Source organism: Dreissena polymorpha, chromosome 1 (assembly GCF_020536995.1).
Source record: "Dreissena polymorpha isolate Duluth1 chromosome 1, UMN_Dpol_1.0, whole genome shotgun sequence".
Classification (NCBI taxonomy): Eukaryota; Metazoa; Mollusca; class Bivalvia; order Myida; family Dreissenidae; genus Dreissena; species Dreissena polymorpha.
In genome coordinates, this window is record NC_068355.1 from 8,203,119 (window position 1) to 8,228,464 (window position 25,346).

General features: G+C 36.3%; 1 protein-coding gene and 1 long non-coding RNA gene across 3 annotated transcripts in view; one reads left to right on the forward strand and one right to left on the reverse strand.

Moving 5' to 3' along the window:
• Window positions 1-25,346, reverse strand: part of LOC127870035 (cytosolic non-specific dipeptidase-like) — a 41,078-nt gene that overhangs the window by 13,459 nt on the left and 2,273 nt on the right. Inside the window, exons 3-12 of the mRNA XM_052412699.1 lie at window positions 25,103-25,273; window positions 21,794-21,949; window positions 21,444-21,524; window positions 20,988-21,061; window positions 15,654-15,728; window positions 14,899-15,043; window positions 13,042-13,141; window positions 4,563-4,734; window positions 3,877-3,962; window positions 1,909-2,075 (exon numbers count right to left, since the gene is read on the reverse strand). Of these exons, the coding sequence (XP_052268659.1) occupies window positions 1,909-2,075; window positions 3,877-3,962; window positions 4,563-4,734; window positions 13,042-13,141; window positions 14,899-15,043; window positions 15,654-15,728; window positions 20,988-21,061; window positions 21,444-21,524; window positions 21,794-21,949; window positions 25,103-25,273 (1,227 nt within the window). The remainder of the gene's footprint in view (window positions 1-1,908; window positions 2,076-3,876; window positions 3,963-4,562; window positions 4,735-13,041; window positions 13,142-14,898; window positions 15,044-15,653; window positions 15,729-20,987; window positions 21,062-21,443; window positions 21,525-21,793; window positions 21,950-25,102; window positions 25,274-25,346) is intronic.
• LOC127870224 (uncharacterized) overlaps window positions 1-25,346 on the forward strand; it is a 43,045-nt gene that overhangs the window by 10,786 nt on the left and 6,913 nt on the right. The window lies entirely within an intron of this gene.

Here is a 25,346-nt window from a genome sequence, read left to right on the forward strand (position 1 = left end):
TTCCGGGTAGTACGCAAACTTTAACATTTGCTGCATATTCTAAGTGGAAAAGGGGCCATAATAATGAAAAAATGCTTGATAGAGTTGTCTGTTTATAGGTTAGGGTCAAGATTTGTTTAACAAGTATGCAACATATAAAAGTAATATGTCAAAGGATATAGGAAATATTTGGGGTAGTACACAAACTTTAACATAGATTTATCAATAATATGCATATTCTAAGTATAAAAGGGGCAATAATTAAGACAAAATGCTTGATAGAGTTGTCTGCTCTTGTTTATAGGTTGGGGTGATGTTGGTAAACAAGTATGCAAAATATGAAAGCAATATGTCAAGGGACAATGAAAATAAATGGGTAAGTACGCAAACTTTAACATTTGCTGCATATTCTAAGTGGAAAAGGGGCCATAATTATGACAAAATGCTTGATAGAGTTGTCTGCTCTTGTTTATAGGTTGGGGTCATGTTGGTAAAAAAGTATACAAAATATGAAAGCAATATGTCGAGGGACAATGAAAATAATTGGGGTAGTACGATAACTTTATCATTTGCACGGTAAAGCAGACGCTAATGCAGACGCCGGGGTGAGTAGGATAGCTCCACTATATATATTTTATAAATAATAGTCGAGCTAAAAATGCTAATAACTTCTATCAAAGCGTTTATAGGGGGCATATGTCATCCTATGGTGACAGCTCTTGTTGATTATACCCCTTAAAAAAATATATCTTCCCTTGTGAAAATGATCTGTACCTGCCAAATGATAAATAGAAATTATCTCCATATGAAGCTTGTTACTTTCCTTGGATTTGTTTTTTTTTACCTTTGACCTTGAAGGATGACCTTGATCATTCACCACTCAAAATGTGCAGCTCCATTAGATACACATGCATGCTAAACATCAAGTTGCTATCTTCAATATTGCAAAAGTTATGGCCAATGTTAAAGTTTTCGGACGGACGCACAGACTGACGGACAGTTCAACTGCTATATGCCACCCTACCGGGGGCATACAAATTCATGCAGTTGAATGTTGAACAATTTAGCCGTCAGATAGTTTGTATTGTTATGGACATATATATATATATATGGGGAGTATATAGTTGCCAGTTTGTACTTCCGTACTTCCTTCCATCACACTTTTTTACAGTTTCTTATAGCGCCTTCAATAATTTACAGATCTCTTACATATTTGGCATGTTGGTGCCTTGCATGGATCTCTACCTTTTGATGAGGTTTGAGGTCACTGGGGTTAAGGTCACCAAGGCTTATAATAGATTGTCTGTCACACTTTTGTTACAGTTTCTCATAGCGCCTTCAATATTTTACCGATCTCTTACATATTTGGCATGTAGGTCCCTTGCATGGACCTCTAGCTTTTGATGAGGTTTGACGTCACTGTGATAAAGGTCACGGAGGCTAATAATACATTTTCCATCACACTTTTGTTACAATTTCTCATAGCACCTTCAATATTTTACCGATCTCTTCCATAATTGGCATGTAGGTACATTGCATGGACCTCTACCTTTTGATTTGGTTTGAGGTCACTGGGGTCAAGGTCAAGGTCACCAAGGCTAATAATAGATTTTCTTAAAGTCACACTTTGGTTACAGTTTTTCGTAGCGCCTTTAATATTTTACGATCTCTTAGATTTGGCATGTAGGTACCTTGCATGGACCTCTACCTTTTGATGAGGTTTGAGGTTACTGGGGTCAAGGTCAAGGTCACCAAGGCTAATAATAGATTTTCTCATGGTCACACTTTTTTCCACACAATTTACCCATATATCGACAAAGCATCATCTGGGAGCATCCATCAGTGTTACTGACATCCTTGTTTTAATTTTTATGACATTATTACAAATTGCTAATGACATTGTGCATTCAATACAAAGTATCACTTTACCCCGTTAATGTAGTTGGACTTGTCTATCTTCTCGTTTTGGGAGTGTGCCCCATCATCACAGGCACCAATGGGTAACAGCATCACATTCTTTCCCGTCGCCTCTTGAAAGGTCAAGGTCACAGGGATACTTCCACCCTCACGGGTCAAGTCAGGCTCAATGCCAAACACTGCAATCACATGTGTCTTTTAGGGATTGCACTCTTGATACTTTAATAATAATTAGCCGTGCTCTGTGGAAAGGGTGTTTTCATGAATGTGCATAAAGTGTCAGTTTGCACAGGCTAATCAGGGATGTGCATAAAGTGTCAGTTTGCACAGGCTAATCAGGGATGACACATAAAGTGTCAGTTTGCACAGGCTAATCAGGGATGACACATAAAGTGTCAGTTTGCACAGGCTAATCAGGGATGACACTTAAAGTGTCAGTTTGCACAGGCTAATCAGGGATGACACATAAAGTGTCCGTTTGCACAGGCTAATCAGGGATGACACTAAAAGTGTCAGTTTGCACAGGCTAATCAGGGATGACACTTTCATGAATGTGCATAAAGTGTCAGTTTGCACAGGCTAATCAGGGATGACACTTTCATGAATGTGCATAAAGTGTCAGTTTGCACAGGCTAATCAGGGATGACACTTAAAGTGTCAGTTTGCACAGGCTAATCAGGGATGACACTTAAAGTGTCAGTTTGCACAGGCTAATCAGGGATGACACTTTCATGAATGTGCATAAAGTGTCAGTTTGCACAGGCTAATCAGGGATGACACTTAAAGTGTCAGTTTGCACAGGCTAATCAGGGATGACACTTAAAGTGTCAGTTTGCACAGGCTAATCAGGGATGACACTTTCATGAATGTGCATAAAGTGTCAGTTTGCACAGGCTAATCAGGGATGACACTTAAAGTGTCAGTTTGCACAGGCTAATCAGGGATGACACATAAAGTGTCAGTTTGCACAGGCTAATCAGGGATGACACTTAAAGTGTCAGTTTGCACAGGCTAATCAGGGATGACACATAAAGTGTCCGTTTGCACAGGCTAATCAGGGATGACACTTAAAGTGTCAGTTTGCACAGGCTAATCAGGGATGACACTTTCATGAATGTGCATAAAGTGTCAGTTTGCACAGGTTAATCAGGGATGACACTTTCCGCTTTAATGCTATTTTTTGTCTCAGGAAAGTCTCTTCTTAGCAAAAATCAACTTTTTGAGGAAAGTATTGTACCTGATTAATCTATGCCGACTACAAAGGCTAATCTGGGATGACACTTTACGCATATGCATTTAACCCCTTTTTCACAGAGCACTCAGTTTAATGAACTTATTTTGTGACCACATTGCAACAAAACAGGTAGGCATTAGTTGGATTGATTTTGTTTTTTCAAATGCATTTTATCCGAAACAATTTTAATCAGTTTTATCACATCATATAATGCATCATAATTACACAAGAATTGACGGTAAAATAAAAATAAGTACTTAAGTTGACAAGCAAGAGGAATGGAAACAATACATGTCAATGCTTCAGATTTACTGTGTTAAAAAGCAAGTGAACTTAACAGATGGCACTATTCAAACTAGCAAATGGAATATCATTAAGCAGTATTATGTGGAAATGTATGTAAAAAGAAGCGGCAAATCACAGTGCCAGGGTGATTCTAAGGAATATTTTTTTCTTAATGTTCCATGTCTGACCATCACTAAATAATTATAAACATTAACAATCTTTTTGTGCATCACATGCCTTCAAGTTGCACTAAACAGTATTTTTGGTTCAAAGAATGTGATAAAAAAGGAAATGACACATAATGCCACTTCATACCAAAATTAATTAAACTAGTGCTACATACAAATAATAATTTTCTGCAACAATAACAATACAATATTTGAAATAATGACTTTTATCAGATGGTTTCTATATACATTATGTGTACAGAATGTAAAGAGATTTAAAGTGCAAATGATTACCTGTTTTCACTGCTTTCCTACCGGCCAAGTAGTTATCATGGTTAAAGTCACTCACCCATGCCTTTGCACCATGACCCATGGACACACTTGGATTAAAATGAAATTTTGTTATACAAATGCGCTAGCCCTCATGCAAAGCTCTCATGCAAAGCTGGTCACTAAATTCGAATATGTTAAATATTATAGCTACCACATGCTTTTGCACTATGAATGTGGACCTGACACACAGCTTACTTGTTTTCAATGGGAACTTCTCAGATTGGATTTTTAAAAATAAGTTTACTATTGAAAAAATTATTTTAAGCAAGACATCTGTCTGCTTGATGAAATACACTTTTTGTATTGAGAAAGCTTATATCCAAAGCACAATGAAGCATAATTTATGTTCTGTATACATTTATAAATTAAGTTTCTTTTTAGTATGTGAAATGTTCTCCCTCCTTTTCTGGAGTGATAATCATTTCAATACATCATAACTTTAAATGCTGAAGCAGGATGAAGGGTCACACAACATGTATAAGTAACAAACTTGTAAGTCATCCGAAAGCAAAACAGTAAAACTTTGCAACACTGTGTTAAAGAAAAAGTTTATTTACATGTTATGGGATGCTGTTATATGACAAAACTTCAAAAGTTTAATGCATATTTGATGTAAAATGTTCTTTTTAACTAAATACATATGGTACCTCATGATATTTGGACTGCCTCGGTTCTTATGGACCTTCTCAACATGTGTTCTGACTTGTTTCTCCACCTCAGCTGGGTCCATGTCAGGTACAAGACGAATGGAGAACTTCCCAATCACCTTCCTTGGGATGACCGTCTTGGCGCCCGCTCCACTGAATGCACCCTCAATCCCTTGAAAGTAGAAGAAAGAGTGTATATTGCAAAATGAAAGGGGAAGGACCTGAAATTGGGTCATGCTTCAACACTGGTTCTTATCTATCAAGATTAAATAACACACTATTGCAGGATTAAATTCATTTCTATTTCTACAAAAGGCATATTTCTAGAGATGTATTTAAAAGTCTGTTTTTCTGTTATTCAAAATTACATATCTTTAAACTGGAAACTTAACCTTAGGCACTTTTCTATAGTCAAATTAAAATAAACTTATATTCCTCAAAAATTGTAAAACAAATGCTGTCACTGTAATTGCAGGTTCCCCCACCCACCCCCACCCGCCTCCCGCAATAATTCATTTTGACCAGAAAGTGTGATTGTGACCTCAGATTTAGGGAAAAGGAAACTTTTTTTTAATTTATTGAAGAAAAAAAAATCTCCATGTTCTCTATTGATACATGCATTTCATTTTGATCAATTAATACAAATACTTATGCTTTGCAGAAAAAATTAACCTCTGCACTTTTTCTCCAAACCTGCTGACATTATTTTAGGTTTTATTTGAATCCCTTAAATACTCGAGTAACAATAAGTAACACTGTATTATGTGAATTGGGAATAAGACATCAAACTGGGAATGGACATCAGTTTGGTGATTTTCTCAAACAAAACTATTAATTTCATGATCTACATTTCTTTTTGTAATATATTATCTATAATTTAAGCTTAATACGCAATTTTCCATGACTTTCATTAACAGTGATTGTATTTTTATCATTTAAAGTGTATTTTAAAACCGTGTCCATGCACGGCATGGACACAGTTTCATTTCATGAGGATTTTTATTTTTAATTAATAAAAAATCCAGTTTTGAAGTAAAATCAATTTAAATGATGCTATTATATATGCAAGTATCTGTTTTAATTATAATTTGTCAAACTAGATAAATACAACATATAAAACTGCATATTATGCACTTTTGATAAAACACAATTTATTCCCATATTGATGTCTTATTCCCAATTCACATAATACAGTGTTAAAAAACTTCTGTGTAATTGGGCTCTAAACCAGATATATCCCAGTGGTAATTATCAAGAAAATACTTAAGATATTTATAGTTCATGCTCTCTACACTTACCCACAATCGTCTCTGTAAATATATTATGTTTCATCTTAATACATTGTATCTTCATTTCCAATGCAATTATAAATTGAAAATGCCAAATAACAAAGGGCAATAACTATATACACATTAAAAAAAGATTTATAAAACCTCCATTTTGCACTTCATCTCACACCCCTTCATCAATGAAGTTTTATTTAAACACATTCAATATTATTAAAGTTATGAATTTATGCTTGGCACATGCAGGAAAAACAGGGGCAATATTCTCTTAACATACTGAAAAAAGCTACTGTCCTTAACCGCAGAATTTTCTTTTTATGCTCCCCAAATAAAAATTTTGGGGGGAGCATATAGTCGCCGCTTCGTCTGTCCGTCCGTGTGTCCGTCCATGTGTCCGTCTGTCCGTCCATCCGTGCACAATTTTTGTCCGGGCTATTTCTCAGCAACTAATGACCGGAATTCAATTAAACTTTATGGGAAGCTTCACTACCAAGAGGAGATGTACATATTATCAGCCGGTTCTGGTCGGATGATTTTTCACAGAGTTATGGCCCTTTGAAATTTTCAATTAACTGTACATATAGTGCAATTCTTGTCCAAGCTATTTCTAAGCAACTAATGACCGGAATTCAATTAAACATAATGGGAAGCTTCACTACCAAGAGGAGATGTGCATATTATCAGCGGGTTCTGGTCGGATGATTTTTCACAGAGTTATGGCCCTTCGAAATTTTCAATTAACTGTACATATAGTGCAATTCTTGTCCGGGCTATTTCTCAGCAACTAATGACCGGAATTCAATGAAACTTTATGGGAAGCTTCACTACCAAGAGGAGATGTGAATATTATCAGCGGGTTCTGGTCGGATTATTTTTCACAGAGTTATGGCCCTTTGAAATTTTCCATTAACTGTACTTATAGTGCAATTCTTGTCCGGGATATTTCTCAGCAACTAATGACCAGAATTCAATGAAACTTAATGGAAAGCTTCACTACCAACAGGAGATGTGCATATTATCAGCCGGTTCTGGTCGGATGATTTTTCACAGAGTTATGGCCCTTTGAAATTTTCCATTGTACATATAGTGCAATTCTTGTCAGAGCTATTTCTCAGCAACTTATTACGGGCATTCAATGAAACTTTACGGGAAGCTTCACTACCAACAGGAGATGTGCATATTATCAGCCGTTTATGGTCGGATGATTTTTCACAGAGTTATGGCCCTTTGAAATTTTCCATTGTACATATAGTGCAATTCTTGTCTGAGCTTTTTCTCAGCAACTTATCACGGGAATTCAATGAAACTATGGGAAGCTTCACTACCAACAGGAGATGTGCATATTATCAGCCGGTTATGGTCGGATGATTTTTCACAGAGTTATGGCCCTTTGAAATTTTCTATAAACTGTACATATAGTGCAATTCTTGTCCGGGCTATTTCTCCCCAACTACTGACTGGACTTCAATGAAGCTTTATGGGAAGCTTAACTACCTTGAGGAGATGCGCATGTTATTAGTGGGTTCTGGTTAGATGATTTATTTAGAGAGTTATGGCCCTTTGAAATTTTAAAGTTGCTAAACCATCCATCGTATTATTTTGTCCAAAGTTATGCCCCTCAAGACATTTCCTTTTATCTGAATATATAGTGCAATATTGTGACAAAAAAAACTTTGGGGAGCATCACCTGTCTCCGACGGTTTCTTGTTTTTCTCTTAAAGCCATCTATGATTATATGAAGGTCCATCATGCAATCATGCTTCAGACAAGAAACAGATAATTACAAAAAATAAGCAAAAGAAAAAACTCCAAAACTGCTAATAAAAGCGTTTTAAGTTGTTCGCTTGATAACTACTAAGGTTAATACCACATGTTGCAAGCCAGTTTTCTTAACTACGATAAACCTGATAACTGTCGCATCTGCAACATCAGCGCCAAGAGAGAGATGTATAATTTATGTCACAGGTTTAAGTTCTTCAACTACTGTGAAACCATTATTATTCGTCAGACATTAGTTTTCGTCTTTTTCGTCCTTCGACCGATGAACGAATTCAAGATCTTAACGAACAATCATGTCCCATATTTGAAACAAAGACTGAATTACCGTAGGCATGAGGCATTTAAATCCAGAGTAATCCACGCATATACACAGGGCTCGAAATTAACACTCGCAAAATGCAAGAAAATAAGATTGCAAGGTAAGTTATAAGCCACAAGTATTTTTTGCAAGTAAAGAAATAGTGGAAAAAAAACGAGTTATATTGCTAAATGCATTCGACGGCTTGAACGCTAAACCATAGGTAAATTTTTTGAACGTCCGAATACCCATATGCGGAAGCGCGCACCTTGTTTGTAGACTGGTATACTTATAGTACAGATACCCGTATGGTATTGATACAAAGAACATGAAACAGTCGACTATTCACACTCAAGTTAAATCCGGTTTTGACACAAAGGGGTGTACATTATACAGTGTACTGACAACTGACATTTCCTGTAAAACGCGAATGCAATAAGGCTGTATCAAATGCGTCGACTTCGTTTAGGTATAATAGTGTTGATTAGCGCTAATTGTTAACAACTTTATTACCCATTGTGTGGATTGTGTTTTTCAGGGGTGTTGCAGATTATGCAGCCAACAGGCGGCGAATCCGGATTTACGACAATACTATTAAACGCAATTAAAATATGACGATGTGTGATCAACACCTGACTGAAATATACTCTGCGCTTTTATTACAAATTAATAAAGAACATATTGATTTGTGTTTGGTTGTCCGTGATTGTAATGAAAAAAGACTAATTGGCAATTGGCTTCGTTGTTTAAAACACTCGTTAACGGTTATTCAGTCCCACTTATCCGCTAATCATAACAAAGAACGTGTCAATGACATAAAATAATAAGGGACAGTTACTATCACCTGAAATAACAGACTTGTTAATTGGCATATGCCAAACAAGGCACACCTCCTGCAAGTGACTACCAAGTGTCACCCCTCTTTCCCCTGCACGATTTTTTTGCAACCGCGCATTACATGTATTACAAACATTACAAACAAATCGGACGCTTTTTTTTCAAAACCAGAAATGGACGAATTTAAGTGCTGACGAAATAGTCATTTTTTTAAAAAGGACGAAATTTTGTGCTGAAGAAAATAAATGGTTTCACAGTATATTAATTCACAAATGGAAACATAATGTGAATATTGTGTTAAATGGAATATTTTTTAACGAAGCGTATATACAAAAGAATCAATGAACAATGTTTGTATTATAAGTGTCTCTGTAGAGAATGTTTATGAATGATTAAAATAGTCCACTATCTTCTGCGTCTTAATGACGTGGTATTTTTGCTCAGCACAGGTCATTCATAATCTGTCGCTATTAATAGATGCAAGAAAATAAAACTACTGCAGATCAACAAGGGATATGGACAGTCCAATACACTATCACGCGTTTGTTGGGTAACCTTGTTGATAGTGCTTGCTACTACAGCGGGGTTAAATTTCATATGTCTGGGAAATGTTCTTTTGTACTCAACAAATAGTGGCGATCTTTTGTATTCACAGGCGCTAACAACGTAATAGTATAAGGTTATATTCACAGTTCCCAATTTATAAAATGTTGAACATGACTTCACCAATAACTACAGGTATAATATACGACAAAAATGCTTTGTAATCGCTAAAACCGAATAAAAACAAGAGCACCGCACAACGGGTGCCACGCTCGGCTGCGAAAGCTTTTCAGAATTTTTTTTTTTTTTTTTTAAGAGGTCACAGTGACCTTAACCTTTGACCTAGTGACCCAACAAGAGATGTGTTTGTCAGAAACACAATGCCCCCTACTGCGCCGCATTGAAATAAAATTTCTATTTATCATTTGGCAGGTATAGAAATCATCTCCCTTTAAAGGTTATTACTTCTCTTGAATTTTGTGCAATTCAACTGGGGGGGGGGATGGGGAGGGTCTCACAGTCAATTATGACCATGTTTTTTTTTTCACTGACAACCAAGGCCTGTGGTTTAAAAGAGATCATAACCACAGTTGATCTTGTATCTATGTATCTATGGTTATATCATTTAATTTTATTTTTTTTAATCAATCATTTGGGTTACAAAATAATCAAAATAATAAATCTGTACAGTAACTGTGAAAAGAACTTCAATACTTAGTAAGGAAATATATAATTTGAGATTTATAATTATATAAATTACTTCCCTTGAAAACAATTGTCTGTAACAAATCTCTATTTTTAGTAGCAAATCATTTAAAGCCACAATACTGTGACTGTAGATTCACCACTCAAAATGTGCAGCTCCATGAGATACACATGCATGCCAAATATATAAAGTGGCTATGTTCAATATTGAATAATTTTCTCCCTTTTTAAAGCTTATTACTTCCCTTAAATCTGTATTTTTTACCATAGACCGTAAAGGATGACCTTGACCTTTTACCAGAATGTGTTTGTCAGAAACACAATGCCGCCTACTGCGCCGCTTTGATTTATTTAACAAAAATATATACCTGGGCAGGTCAGATAACTACCGTAAAAATGCAGTCATAAGTCTACCCGCTCATAAGTCCGGGGGGTAAAAAATGATACGAAAATCGGAGATTTTGAATATGTCCAAGTCATAAGTCGAGTAAGAAATTGTCTGTGCAATAATTTCATAAACAGACGCAATTTTAAATGTACTGGCAGTTTTTATTCTATACATAGACCATGAGGTCAATATAGCACTGTGCGACGTAGACATAGCGGACACGTGTATTATGTACTTTGTTTAATATAATCAATACGAATCGATTTATATTTAGGAAATCGAAAATAATTTATGAAAATATAGACAAGCAAATCATAATGAACCACATAAAAACAAAAAAAATACAACATATGAACCCAGAACTTATATACATGTACATCGTAATTTACACATCAACGACATACGAAACACCAACCTCGCATTCAGCAGCACTATTATTAATTGATTGCTCTGCAAATTCTATCACGCGTATTTTAAGCGTATTGTCATACGCATGGCGTTGGCGTTTTCGAGGCATTTTCACAAATCAAATGTGTTAGTCAAATTAATAAATTATTATTATAAAGTTTGCACTAAATTGTCCACGCTAGTAATAATCCACAAACTTATAATCCGATGACACACTGTGATCACTGTAATCAAATCTTTGTACTTTTATATGATTTTAATTTTAATCAAAACAATTGCTATGTTCCTCGGTAAACACGTTTTTATGACAATCATTGACATAACCAATAGACCGCTAACTCCACCTTTGTTCTACATAACAGTTTCAAAGGCGGAGCTATGCACGTGCTCAAACATAATTGGACGATTGGCAGTGAATAACAATCTCGCGATTGGTTAAACATGTCGCTTCACAAATTAAAGAAATTTTATTTCATCGGCGAGGGTGACGTCAAACTGTCAATTCACACAGGTTGCCAATTCTCGCTCTACTTTAAAAATGACTCGATCTTTTGTTTACACGTTCAGTTGTAAAAAAAAACACCTGCTTACAGGAAAACTTTGGATTAAATTATGAAAATAAAAACGAGGGAAATGTTGCGGCAAACTGTGGTTATATTAATTGGTAAGTATCAGTTAAAAGAGGAAATTTTGTGTGTCGTATTTCAACAAGTTTATACAACAACAACAACAACTTTAACCATGTCTGCGGGGATCGATCTTAGTAGAATGTCATCATTATTTTTCATGGACGACCTCATAAGTCGAGACTGTAAATTTAATCAAATTTTTGAGGAAAAAAATCTCGACTTATGACTGCATTTTTACGGTATGTCCATCTAAAGCTTATTACTTCCCATGACTTTGTTTTTTCTACCCTAGACCTTGAAGGATGATGTTCACCTTGAAATTTTACCACTCAAAATGTGCAGCTCCATGAGATACACATGCATGCCAAATATCAAGGTGCTATCTTCAATATTTAAAAAGTTATGGCCAATGTTAAGGTTTTAGCACGACGCCTAAGGCGGACGGCGGACGACGAGCTGGCTATGACAATAGCTCGGGTTTTCTCCGAAAACAGCCTCGCTAAAAACTACAAATATAATAAGAAATATCTTTTAAAAATAATTAATTTAAAAAACAAAAGTTAAACAATTGTGTGTGCTTTTTCACATGTTAGTCGCATATTCACCGCATGAAATGTTTGTTATTATAGTCAAACCACTCATTAGTGTTAGTAAATACAAATTATACTACAGGAGTTCACGTCATATGTGTCCTCACATGGCTTATTATGAGTTTATTTCTCAACCATCCAAATATATCATGTGTTTATATATAACACGCATTTTTCTTTCGCAACATTCAAATTTCACTTTTATAACCGCGTCATGTCAGCGTAGCTCAAGCTCAGCTTGTGCATTTGTGTAGTCTGGTCAGAGGCGATGCTGTCCAATATTAAATCACTATGGTCTCATAATGTATCTCCTGACCAGATTGAGACATGCGCAGGCTGGGTAGGGCTATAGATATGATGGGTGCATGTTGCATAAAACCCATTTTTCGCATGACACTGGTCTTTTTAAATCTCATTGCAAGTTGTAAATGGTATATTTTAGCAAAATGCATTTTGATAAAAAATTGAATTCATAAAAGCAAATGCAGTAAACTGGAAAATAAGGGTAGCCTATTCAGGTGTTCAGGAATGATTTCCAGACGTACTGACAAAGTACAGCAAATATTTGTGGTTAGATAATAAAACCATTTTCCTCTCACCGTGACAATATACTATTTCGGTAGTGTTTTTCTCTATCTACCCAATACAATTTTATTTATTAACTCCAATACTAATGTAGTAATGCTCAACACAAAAATTCACTTACAAGGCAATAGCTCTGTAAATCCTAACATGAAAGTTATGATTTTGGAACTCTGCACTTCCCCTTCATACCATATATTATTATATGAACTTTGATTTGCATTCCTTTATTATTTTCCGAGTTATGCACCACACAAGAAACAGGAAATAACTTTTCTAGAAAACGGCAACAGATCAAAAAAAAAATTTTAAGTGATCACTATATGCCTCCCTTTGAGGCATACAAATGAATATATTGTTGATAAATTGAAAATTGGTGTAGAAATTGCTCACACAATGGTTAAGAAACATGGTAAAGATTTTGAAACTGTTACCATGGAGAGAGAGGGAAGGGTATCGCCAGCGCGACATGAGGACATGCTCCTTCTTGTCATGGACCAGTTTGTGTGCGCCGATATCAGTCCTGAACACCTCCTGCAGTAGTAGCAATACAAGGAAATTAGTAAATATTTCACAATGATTATCATTAAAAGTGATATCTGGACAAAAATACATTAAATTGAATGTCTCATTGTTTTAAATGGAATAAAAAAATAAACAAGCAAATTCGTTGAAATGATATCCCCAGCAAAATAAAAATAATATGGATTGGTTCAAATCCCTTGATATATGGTATACTCATAAAAAGAAATTAAGTGTAGGGTAATTGCTTGTATGCATGGCAATTCTCCTCATTGATATCTATACACCTATGAAGTTTTATGTTGAAATCTTGTAGCGTATCTGAGACATAGCCTTGAAAAGCTATATCATACAAAACAACAAAGGGCAATAACAATTAGTTAAGAAAGTGTAGGGTTATGGTTCTTGTTCATGGCACTTCTTCCCTTTGATTTCTACACACCCATGAAGTTTGATGTTGAAATGTTTAATCATATCTGAATTATAGCCCTAAAAAGTTCCATCATACAAAAACATAAAAGGGCAATAATTTGGCACTTCATCTCATTGCTATAATCTATACACCTATGAAGTTTCATGTTGATATCTTATATAGTTAGGTCATTAGTGGTAAGTAATTTAACAGTTGGATGATGAACAACAAAGTTTCAGTCTTGACAAGGTGTTTTATGGAAAAATTTGACCTTTGACCTTTAATGGTTTACATATGAGCAAAATTATTTCGAAATCCATTAATATCTGGCTAAGATATTGCTGAGATCAGAATATTCAAGCTGCTGTATGGCCAAATTTGACCTTAGACCTCTCAGTGTGACCTTTAACTTTGAAATAACGAGAGGAATACAGTTTGTCAACCAGTTCCAGATAATCAGCAATTCTGATTAATTTGTATTTAATTTTCCATAATGCCCCAATAAAAACAAAATGATAAGTGTCTAAGGTATACATTAGGTAAAGGAACAAATTAACAAAGTTTTAGCAAGAAAGCTTTTGTATTATGCTTACAGGGGGGATAAATGTAGAAAAAAAGTTAACCGGAACTGATTGAATGAGTTATATTTTTAAATGTGCATATGTATATAGAAGGCTTTATTATTTTCAAATAAACTTTTTGCTGATTGAAAACAAATGCCATGACAATGTTTTGAAATACTAATTCTGTAAGTTGAATGATTTTTAATAATTTTCCGACGGGTTAAATTTAATTGGCTATTTTTTACAAAAAACTGTATGTGCTGTCTGGTCTAACCTGTTATCATACAAAATAAATTTTACCCTTTATTTTTACATCTTCTCACATTGACACTAAATCCCGAAATAAATTATTGTGGTCAAAAGAATTAACGTTTTTTTTCGGGTGATTCTAAATTGGTTGACTGACTGTATTACATGTGACAATCTCAATGATGGTTTACATTGAGACCAGCTTATTTAAAAAATCCATCAATATGTTGCAAAGTTATGGTTGGAAAAAGAATTTTCAATCTGTTCAGTGGCTTAATTGGAAATTGGACCACTAGTATGTTCTCAACGTTGAGGAATGGAGACAGGTTATACATGCAAAACGCCATTTTATGACAGTTTGAATTTGTGAAAAGTTATTTTCAAATCTACATGTCAAAGTTAAAGTAAAATCACTTACATTCATGGATATCAGCATCTACTAAAAGTATCAGTACACATACATAAAAATATAGAGCAAATATAGTGTACACATTTTACTATTGCTTACACCCTTACAGGTAATAAATATCACAAATGCATTGTACCATATCAAAGTCAATTGGTCCATAAGCAAGGGTCTCCTCTTCTGTAAGTGGTGCGACAGTGTCAGTAATCCCTGGGATCAGGATTTTACCATTCACATCCACAAGAGACCCCATGATGTGGATAAGATCCCCCATGGCTTCATGCCTGAATATTTGTAAATAGAATTGGGACTTCTGATACACAGCAATTTAATAGAGTTTAAGTGTCAAATATGATAATTAGGTACAGTAATCATGGAAACTTGTTCTACATTCTAACATTTGTATAAATATATGTTTGTACATAATAATACATATTTTAATTTTACAAGGCTGTGCTAAAGCTCAAAATAACTACGTTTATTGTTTTTTGGAAAGTTTAAATTAAAACTTGCCTGATGAACAATTAAGTCACAGTCCACTTCAGCTCTACCAATATAATCCTTTGAACTTTGACTTCTTAATTTAACTTAGTGTAACCTTGAGCTTTGAAAAATAATTGACCTCTTACTCTGAACTTTGAGCTAGGGAAGTAGTTTAGATCCATGACAAACTTTCTTGACAAGGCAAACATATTTAAAAGATATTTTATAATTGCATGATTGATGGTGACATTAATGTCTTGAACAGAAGGACTTTATCAAGCTGACTGCATGCAGGACAAACAAAAAAACAAACATTGCATGTGTCAATGAATGTTTATTACATTGATTTGGTATTAGGAAATAAACAAACAAGATTTGTAATACTTAGTTTACAAGCATGACAACACTTACACAGATCCGCCATAGATTCCACTGTGAAGATCCTTCTCAGCACAAGAAACTTCCACAAAGAAGTAGCAGATACCTCTGAAAGCAGATAGAAATGCCAATAGAAGGACTGTGTACCACTAGTAAACAAGAGCTGTGTTTGTGAAACACTATGCCCCCTACTGTGCCGCTTTGAAGCCATATATTTCACCTTTGACCTTGAAGGATGACTTTAAGTTGCTATCTTCAATATTGCAAAAGTTATGACAAGGTTAAAGTTTTTGGACAGACACACACAGACACCCACATACAATGACGGACGGACGGACGGACGGACGGACCGACCGACCGACCGACCGACCCACGACCGACAGACAGACAGACAGACAGACAGACAGACAGACAGACAGACAGACAGACAGACAGACAGACAGACAGACAGACAGACAGACAGACAGACAGACAGACAGACAGACAGACAGACAGACAGACAGACAGACAGACAGACAGACAGACAGACAATATACAATCATTTGATCCAGGGGCATAAAAACCCGCAGAAAATCAGGTTGTGTTCTAGCTCAATTTACCACTTGCAAACAAAGTTTTATCCTCCTTTTGGATTGTCTACAGTTTGTATAGGCACAAATTAAGAGTTGGATTATGCAACCATGTGATATCAATACAAGATAATTATTCATCTCAATACTTGATAGACCAGTCTCCAGTGAGAAATTTCTCTTCACATATAAACGCTTAGCACCATAAAGTCAAACAACAACCTTCTGTATTTGGGTGTTAACAAAACACACTTCAAAATAATACTGATAGTCCCCAACCCCTAGGTATGGCAGTCCAAGTTTAAATCACATCTACAAAGTATGCACATGTAAGAGACTAATACTCCATGACATAATACATCATGCTATTCTATGTCTCTGAACTACGGTATAAACGTTACACAGGTTCTGTTGGTGTTAGAGTTAGAGAGTTGCCCCCTTACAAGGTGGCCGCAAATTTTTAAGCTCGTGAACTCGTGCGACAAAAAATAAAAAATGGGAGTAGATTTAGTGACCTACAGAGCCCGCATTGGAGTGTTTACAATGCCATGTAAGTCTAAACTATCTGTGAGTGAAATTAGACTGTCAAGGAACGGTGTTAGTGCTTGTCTGAGGATTACTATCGCACTCAGTGTACTACTGCTACTTTGTGGTGACGTGAAACAAAACCCGGGACCGACGCAACGTCCAGCAATGCGTCAACAAAAACTTTCGTTTCCACAATTAACATCACCGCCACCTGGGAGGGACCCAGCCCCGAGAAGCAACGAAAACCAGCGACAAGCAATGCCAGAGGTAATTGAGTCTAATTCAAATGCAGAAATTCTATCATATTGACGAGAGATGACATTGGAAGTTAGAACGGACCTAGCAAACTTAAACTTAAAACTCGGTGACATGTCACAATCAATAAACAATTTACAAAAAGAAAATGAAATGCTGAGAAATGAAAATAAACATCTGTGGGGTGGGGTGAAATATCAAGTTTGAAAGGAAAGGTGGATAATTTAGAAGGCCATTCAAAACGTAACAATTTTAAATTACATGGAATTGATGCATGTGTGGATGAGTCTTGGGACATTACGGAACAGAAATTTCGAAATTTCATTAAAGAAAATTTAAATTCACCAGATTTACAGCATGTTGACATTGAGCTCTAATAACCCTGATAAATGTACGATCATCGTCAAGTTTACTAAATATAAAGATCGTGAAGCCGTACTAAACGAAAGCGCTCCAGGGGAACCTCGTCGGTAGTGGTTCAAGAAGACTTTCCTGAAACTTGGAGTAATCTTACTGGGGAATTTGATTTGTTTCTAAACTTGTATGTCCACTTTGATTCTGTTCGATCTAAACCTGTAAATGCTATTCGCAATAGTGGTGGTGTTAGTGTCTTTGTTAGAGAACATTTAATCCAATCAAGTTTGGTAAGAAGAATTAATAGTGATATTGTTGATGGTATTGTTTTATATATTAAGTCGAGTAATTTGCATGCCATGAAAGATATTATTTTATATATTGTATATGTTTCCCCTGAAGGTTCTCCTATATATTTAAAAGAAAATGAAAGTAAAGGTATTCTATTGCTTGAAAGCAATATTTCTATTTTAAAATCTAGCTATCCTGAGTGTTACTTGTATTTTGCGGGAGACTTCAATGCAAGAACAAAAGATTGTTTAGATTATATTCCTTTTATGGTGGCATAGAGGTGACATTCACTTCTCTTTTTTAGCTTGACTATTATATATGAAATATATATAGTGGAGCTATCCTACTCACCCCGGCGTCGGCGTTTCCGTTTCCGTTAGTGTTAGCGTGCAAATGTTGAAGTTTTCGTACTACCCCAATTATTTTCATTGTCCCTTGACATATTGCTTTCATATTTTGCATACTTGTTTACCAACATGACCCCAACCTATAAACAAGAGCAGACAACTCTATCAAGCATTTTGTCATAATTATGGCCCCTTTTCCACTTAGAATATGCAGCATATGTTTAAGTTTTCGTACTACCCCATTTATTTTCATTGTCCCTTGACATATTGCTTTCATATTTTGCATACTTGTTTACCAACATGACCCCAACCTAAAAACAAGAGCAGACAACTCTATCAAGCATTTTGTCATAATTATTGCCCCTTTTATACTTAAAATATGCATATTATTGATAAATCTATGTTAAAGTTTGCGTACTACCCCAAATATTTCCTATATCCTTTGACATATTGCTTTTATATGTTGCATACTTGTTAACCAACATGACCCCAACCTATAAACAAGAGCAGACCACTGTATCAAGCATTTTGACATAATTATGGCCCTTGTACACTTAGATCATTGAACATTTTGCTTAAATTGCCATAACTTCTTTATTTATGATCACATTTTATTATTACTTTGACAAAACAACACTTACCTGAATACCACAATGGATTACACCCAAACAATTTTTTTTAAACATCATCTAATAAATTACCCCACCCCACATTATACCCCCCTCTCACCCCCACCCCCACCCCCAATTTTTTTTTAAACATCATCTTATAAATTACCCCATCCCACATTATACCCCCCCCCCTCTCACCCCCCTACCCCCTCATTTTTTTTTTTTTTTTCCTTTTTTTATTTTTGAAAGATCATCTAATAAATGACCACACCCCACATTATAACCCCTCTCAACCCCCCCCCCCCAAAAAAAAAATTTGTTTTTTCCTTTTTGAAAGATCGTCTAATAAATTATTGAATATGAACAATTTCCCCATGATGGCTTACGTTATACTGTCAAGCACTCGAATAGTCGAGCGCGCTGTCCTCTGACGCTGTCCTCTGACAGCTCTTGTTTAAATTGCTCTCCTCTTCTTTCTATCTAGTTGCCACGAGTTAGCTATGTCGTGGCCATGAGATAGAAAAAAGAGGAGTGCAAAACTAAATTAAAGCGGAGTGCAATTAAAATAAGAGCGGTGCAGTAAATAAAGGCAGAGTGAATTAAACAAAAAGGAGAGAATTTTCGCTATCTCGAGATCCCGAGTTAGTCAGCCAATCAAATTTTGCGTAACATGTGTAAATATTCTGTACGCATATATAAAGCTGGTCAAAGCAGGCAAGGCTCTGATATAACATAACATACTACTATTAGTACTACTATTACTACTATTACTACTGCTGATGTTGTTGCCACTGTTACTACTACTACTGCTGCTGCTGCTGCTACTACTACTTCTTTTATCTTCCGAAAGCTTTCCTGATGCTTGGAGTAAAAGTATCATAGTACCTTTATATAAATCGGGTTCGCGAAGTGATCCCTCAAATTACCGAGGTATATATTTAGTTGACGTTATGTACAAGATATTTGCAGGCATCATAAATGATAGATTAACCAGGTTTGCAAATGAATTATATTTAATTGATGAGGCGCAAGCTGGGTTTAGAGCAGGATATTCGGTTACCGATAATATGTTTATTTTACAGAGCTTGGTGCAAAAATATATTTCTAAGCCTGGGGGTAGATTCTATGTGTTATATGTGGAATTTTTAAAGGCATTCGATTCCTTGGTGCATCATAAATTGTTCACATGCTTTATGCGTAAAGGAATCCAGGGCAACGTACATAAGGTTTTGACCTCGATGTACTCCAAACTTAAAAGTTATGTACGCACGAGCCCCGGCGCTATTTCGAGCCCGTTTGCCTGTAACATCGGCACAAGACTTTTGCTCGCCGATTTTTTTTAGTTTATACATAAATGATCTGTGTTCATTTATTCGACAAAAGTGCGATACCGGAATACTTGTCACATATAGTGATTCAATAGAGCGTGCACAAATAGAAGCTTGCAAGTATTTTCTAGGCGTTAAAACTGTGGTCAATAGCTGTGTAGCTTTAGGAGAATGTGGCCGTTTACCAATGTACGTCATTTATCACTCAAAATGCATAAAATACTGGTGTAAACTTCTCCACATGCCTGATAGAAGATATCCAAAAAACTGTTATAAAATGTTAAAGTCATTAGATGATATTGGAAGGCGAACTTGGGCTATGGATGTAAAGGAGCTTCTTTTTAAATATGGGTTCGGCTTTATTTGGCTCCCACAGGATGTTGGTGATATTGATTTATTCATGCTCCTTTTTAAACAACGTCTGACTGATTGTGCAACTCAATCCTGGCACGAAAACATAAATGACTCTTCTAGATGCGATACTTACAGGCAATTTAAAAGTTAATTAAACACGGAACGATATTTAGACATTGCAATGCCATTTCATTGCAGGCAAGCGTAAGCGAGATTTCGTTGTTCGAGTCATAGGTTTCAAATAGAGTTAGGTAGACAATAAGGAATACCAAGAAATCTTAGACTATGTGCACATTGTCAATTAGAAAATGAATCCGTAAAAATAGAGGATGAATATCATGTATTATTTTAATGTTCTAAATATGCTGAAATTAGGCAAACCTATTTGTATCATGGCAGGCAAACTATTTCGAATTTCTTTGATCTTTTAAGAAATGAAAACGAGTTTGTTATTAAAAAAAATAGCCTTTTATGTTAACCAGTTAATACGTTTTTCATATGGAACATAATACTTGTAGTTGAAGTATGTTTGTTCGTTGTTTTTTTTCTCCAGTGAAATGATATTGTACATATACGTAGGGACAACTCTCTTTATTATCTGTTCTTATATATTATGTATACATGATGTATTATGGGCCGGAGGCCTTTGTTTACAATAAACTTACTTACTGTTGGTAATTCAAAGCAAGGATCAATTAATAAAATCACTATCACTTCTGACATCAACTACCTCAGTCCATAAGTGATGCACGGTTTCTTCTTCCCAAGCCAGTAGTTGTCAGAGATGCAAACAAAGTCAACACCCTAAAAGAAAAAACAACTTCTTATCACATATTTCAAAGGGGAATATATTTTTTGTATTTTAAAACACATACATAGAGAAATCCCGTACAGACCAAAACAAGAGCGCCATCTATGTGTGGCTTTCAGGGTTTACTCTTCCATTTGCAAAATGGTTCCATGGCTACTAAATAACATATTGGCCGAGAAAAATCTGTTTGGCTCTAATGTGTTCTTCATAATACCCTATACAATATTAAAAAGCAGAGTTTTAAAATTGCATTTTGCTGAGGAGATTTTTTATCCAGTGGGAGACCTGTATTTTGTATGATACCTTGTATTATTATAGGCTGGTATAACAAGATAATGAAGTTTTTAGTTGTTTACTGAAAGACACATGGGTTACCTTGAGGAAGGTATCTTTCTTTGCGAAGACCAAATCATCCAAACCTTCTGACCCACTCTCCTCCATACCCTCGAATATGAACTGAAATGTGTAAAGAAAACAGTACACTTAAGAACATTTCAAATTTGTGTCACAGTCAAAACCCACCGTAAACATGTTGCCACTACAGTGCATATTTAGAAGAAGATCAAATTTGAGTAAATGTGGATACTGAACATGAAAAGTTTTTTTTTATTGGGTTGGAGACGTGTCTGTGTGAAACATAGCAAAATGTGATTAAAGATCATATACTCATGCGGGCTCACCTATCAACACCAACAAGTAACCAATTTCAAGGAAAGTACATGTACCTTCAGGTTGATGGAAACTTCTTGTCCAAGCTCTTTCATGGCCTCTAGACAGTTGAGCCATGCCAGAACAGGCCCCTTGTCATCTGTGGAACCTCTACCAAACAGTTTGCCATCCTTCTCTGTCAACACAAAGGGTTCTGTGTCCCAGCCATCCCCCTGGTTTCACAAATAAACTTGGTCATTAAAGGTCTGATTTTATTGCATTATGCTTTATATAAGTATGCTGCATAACAACAAACAAGGTCACCGTGGCGTTGTGGAAATGGTGTCCGCCTAGCGACCAGAAGGTCACGGGCTGATCCCCACTGTAGGAGTGTTCTTTAGAGCTTCCCCATAGACACCAAGTATTGGTTCTTGGCCCAGGAAACAGACTCAAAAGCGTTTTGAACAAGGGCTATTTGTAAAAAATGCATGCCCCCCATATGGGCTGTCCGTTGTAGTGGCAGCCATTGTGTGAATACGATTTTTGTCACTGTGACCTTGACCTTTGACCTAGTGACCTGAAAATCAATAGGGGTCATCTGCGGTCACGATCAATGTACCTATGAAGTGTCATGATCCTAGGCAAAAGCGTTCTTGAGTTATCATCCGAAAATCATTTTACTATTTCGGGTCACCGTGACCTTGACCTTTGACCTTGTGACCTCAAAATCAATAGGGGTCATTTGCAAGTCATGATCAATCTACCTATGAAGTTTCATGATCCTAGGCGTATGCGTTCTTGAGTTATCATCAGAAAACCATTTTACTATTTCGGGTCACCGTGACCTTGACCTTTGACCTAGTGACCTCAAAATCAATAGGGGTCATCTGCGAGTAATGATCAATCTACCCATGAAGTTTCATGATCCTAGGCGTATGCGTTCTTGAGATATCATCCGGAAACCATTTTACTATTTCGGGTCACCGTGACCTTGACCTTTGACCTAGTGACCTCAAAATCAATTGGGGTCATCTGCAAGTCATGATCAATCTACCCATGAAGTTTCATGATCCTAGGCGTATGCGTTCTTGAGTTATCATTCAAAAACCATTTTACTATTTCTGGTCACTGTGACCTTGACCTTTGACCTAGTGACCTCAAAATCAATAGGGGTCATCTGCGAGTCATGATCAATGTACCTATGAAGTTTCATGATCCTAGGCCCAAGTGTTCTTGAGTTATCGTCTGACAACCACCTGGTGGACGGACCGACCGACAGACCGACATGAGCAAAGCAATATACCCCCTCTTCTTTGAAGGGGGGCATAATAAGCCTTAGGCTTTCTATGCAATCGAGCTAAAATAAATAGGTTAAAACTAAACTAACAAACAAACAAGATGACCACAGGCCAACGGTCCCTCAGCTGAGACTTCATGGCACTGAACTGTTGTCAGAAAGTTTTGAGATGTTTCTAAAACCATTTTCAAATATGGCCAAAATATCAACTAGAGAGTTAACAAGGTTAAACTAAAGCCATATAAGGAAAACTGCCCAGCCTCCTGGTGGCCATGCTTTTCAACGGACAGGAAGAATTTTCAAACTCAGCCCAGATATCATTAGAACAAATGTTTTGACCAAGTCCATAAAGATTGGACTAACAAAATGTGACTTCTAGAGTTTTAAGATGGTTTTACTATAGCCAAAGAAGGAAAAATGCCCTGCGCCGTGGCGGCCATATTTTTCAACAAGCCATAACCATTTTCGTCTTCAGCAAACCTTTCAATAAAACAAATGTTCAAGCCAAGTTTCATAAAGATTGGACCATAGGTGTAACTTCAAGAGAGTTATCAATGTTTTACTACAGCCATATAAGGAACTAGAGAGTTTTAACAAGGTTTTACTTTAGCCATATAATAAAAAATTCCCCACACCCTAACGGCCATGTTTTTCAACAGACCAAACCTTTCCAACTCATTAAAGATATCATTACAACAATAGTTTGATCAACTTTCCTGAAGTTTGGAGTATAAATGTTACTTTTCCAGTCTTAACAAGGTTTTGCAACATCCATATAATAATAAAATGCTCTGCCCCTGATGGCCGTGTTTTTCAAAAGACTGGAACAAGGTTTTACTACAGTCATTAAAGGAAAAAAAAATGCTTTGCTCCCTGGCAGCCATGTTTTTTCAACCAACAGAAATTATTTTTAAAATGGTCCAAGACATCATTGGGAGAAATCTTCTGACCAAGTTTCATAAAGATCGGGCAATGAATGTGGCCTCTAGAGAGTTAACAAGGTTTAATAGTTTTAATTCGGAACTCGCGCGCTGTGGGTTTTTCCGATTTTTGAGCGCGCGCGGGAGGTACAAACTTTGTCATTAATACAGTAATGAGTAATGACCAGTAACGTGGATATCCGATTTGCTTCCCATTCAGTAGTGGATAATAAGTACTTAAACGACAGTAGTGTTTCCTTGAGGAAATGTCAAATTCCAGTCTTTTGTTGTTATTAGTATAACTATTATTATTAATAACTAGAAATGGCGCGGCAGAGGCTGACGCGTATCCCCACGCCGCATGTTTGACCCAGGGGCGCCCCAGGGTTGGTAATGGGGCCATGCATAGTTGAGATTGACCGTATTGTCATAAGAGAAGTTCAGTATCAATTAAAAGTGAATCGGTGTAGAAATGAAGAAATTATAGTAAAAAGCAATTTTGGGTGGGCGTGGCCTATGTGGGCGGGGCGCCCCAGGGTTGGTAATCGGGCCATGCATAGTTGAGATTGACTGTATTGTAATAAGAGAGGATCAGTATCAATTTGAAGTGAATCGGTTTAGAAAAAAGGAAACTATAGTAAAAGGCAATTTTGGGTGGGCGTGGCCTATGTGGGCGGGGCGCCCCAGGGTTGGTAATGGGGCCATGCATAGTTGAGATTAACCGTATTGTCATTAGAGAGGTTCAGTATCAATTTGAAGTGAATTGGTGTAGAAATGAAGAAATTATAGTAAAAGGCAATTTTGGGTGGGCGTGGCCTTTGTGGGCGGGGCGCCCCAGGGTTGGTAATGGGGCCATGCATAGTTGAGATTGACCGCATTGTCATAAGAGAGGTTCAGTATCAATTTGAAGACAATCGGTGTAGAAATGAAGAAATTATAGTAAAAGGCAATTTTGGGTGGGCGTGGCCTATTACTTGCTAACTAGGCAATAGATTTAATGACAATTTTGCACACTTTCAAATTGCATCCATATGTATTGATTAACGTGTATTTCATTTCAAGGTGTGTTGCTTTAACACAGTAATCTATTTCTGTGTTTTGCACATTCTTATGCTGGTTTCATTCATAAGGTTAATGTGAAACAAGTTTCAAGTTTTGTCAAATGTTACCTTTTCAGCAGGCTGTACATCCAGATGGCCATATATGAGCAGGGTTTTCTTGTTTGGGTCACTTCCCAAAGACCCCAGCAGTATTGGGGGCAGAGGGAGTTTGGAGCCATCAGGAAGGGTCTGTTCACCTATATCTTCCAGCTCACAGGTAGCTCCAAGCTTTTCCATTTCCTAATTAATTATGATCATGAATATCCTTTAATGAAATGATCTTAATTCATAAATTACTTTTACATTCTCTTAT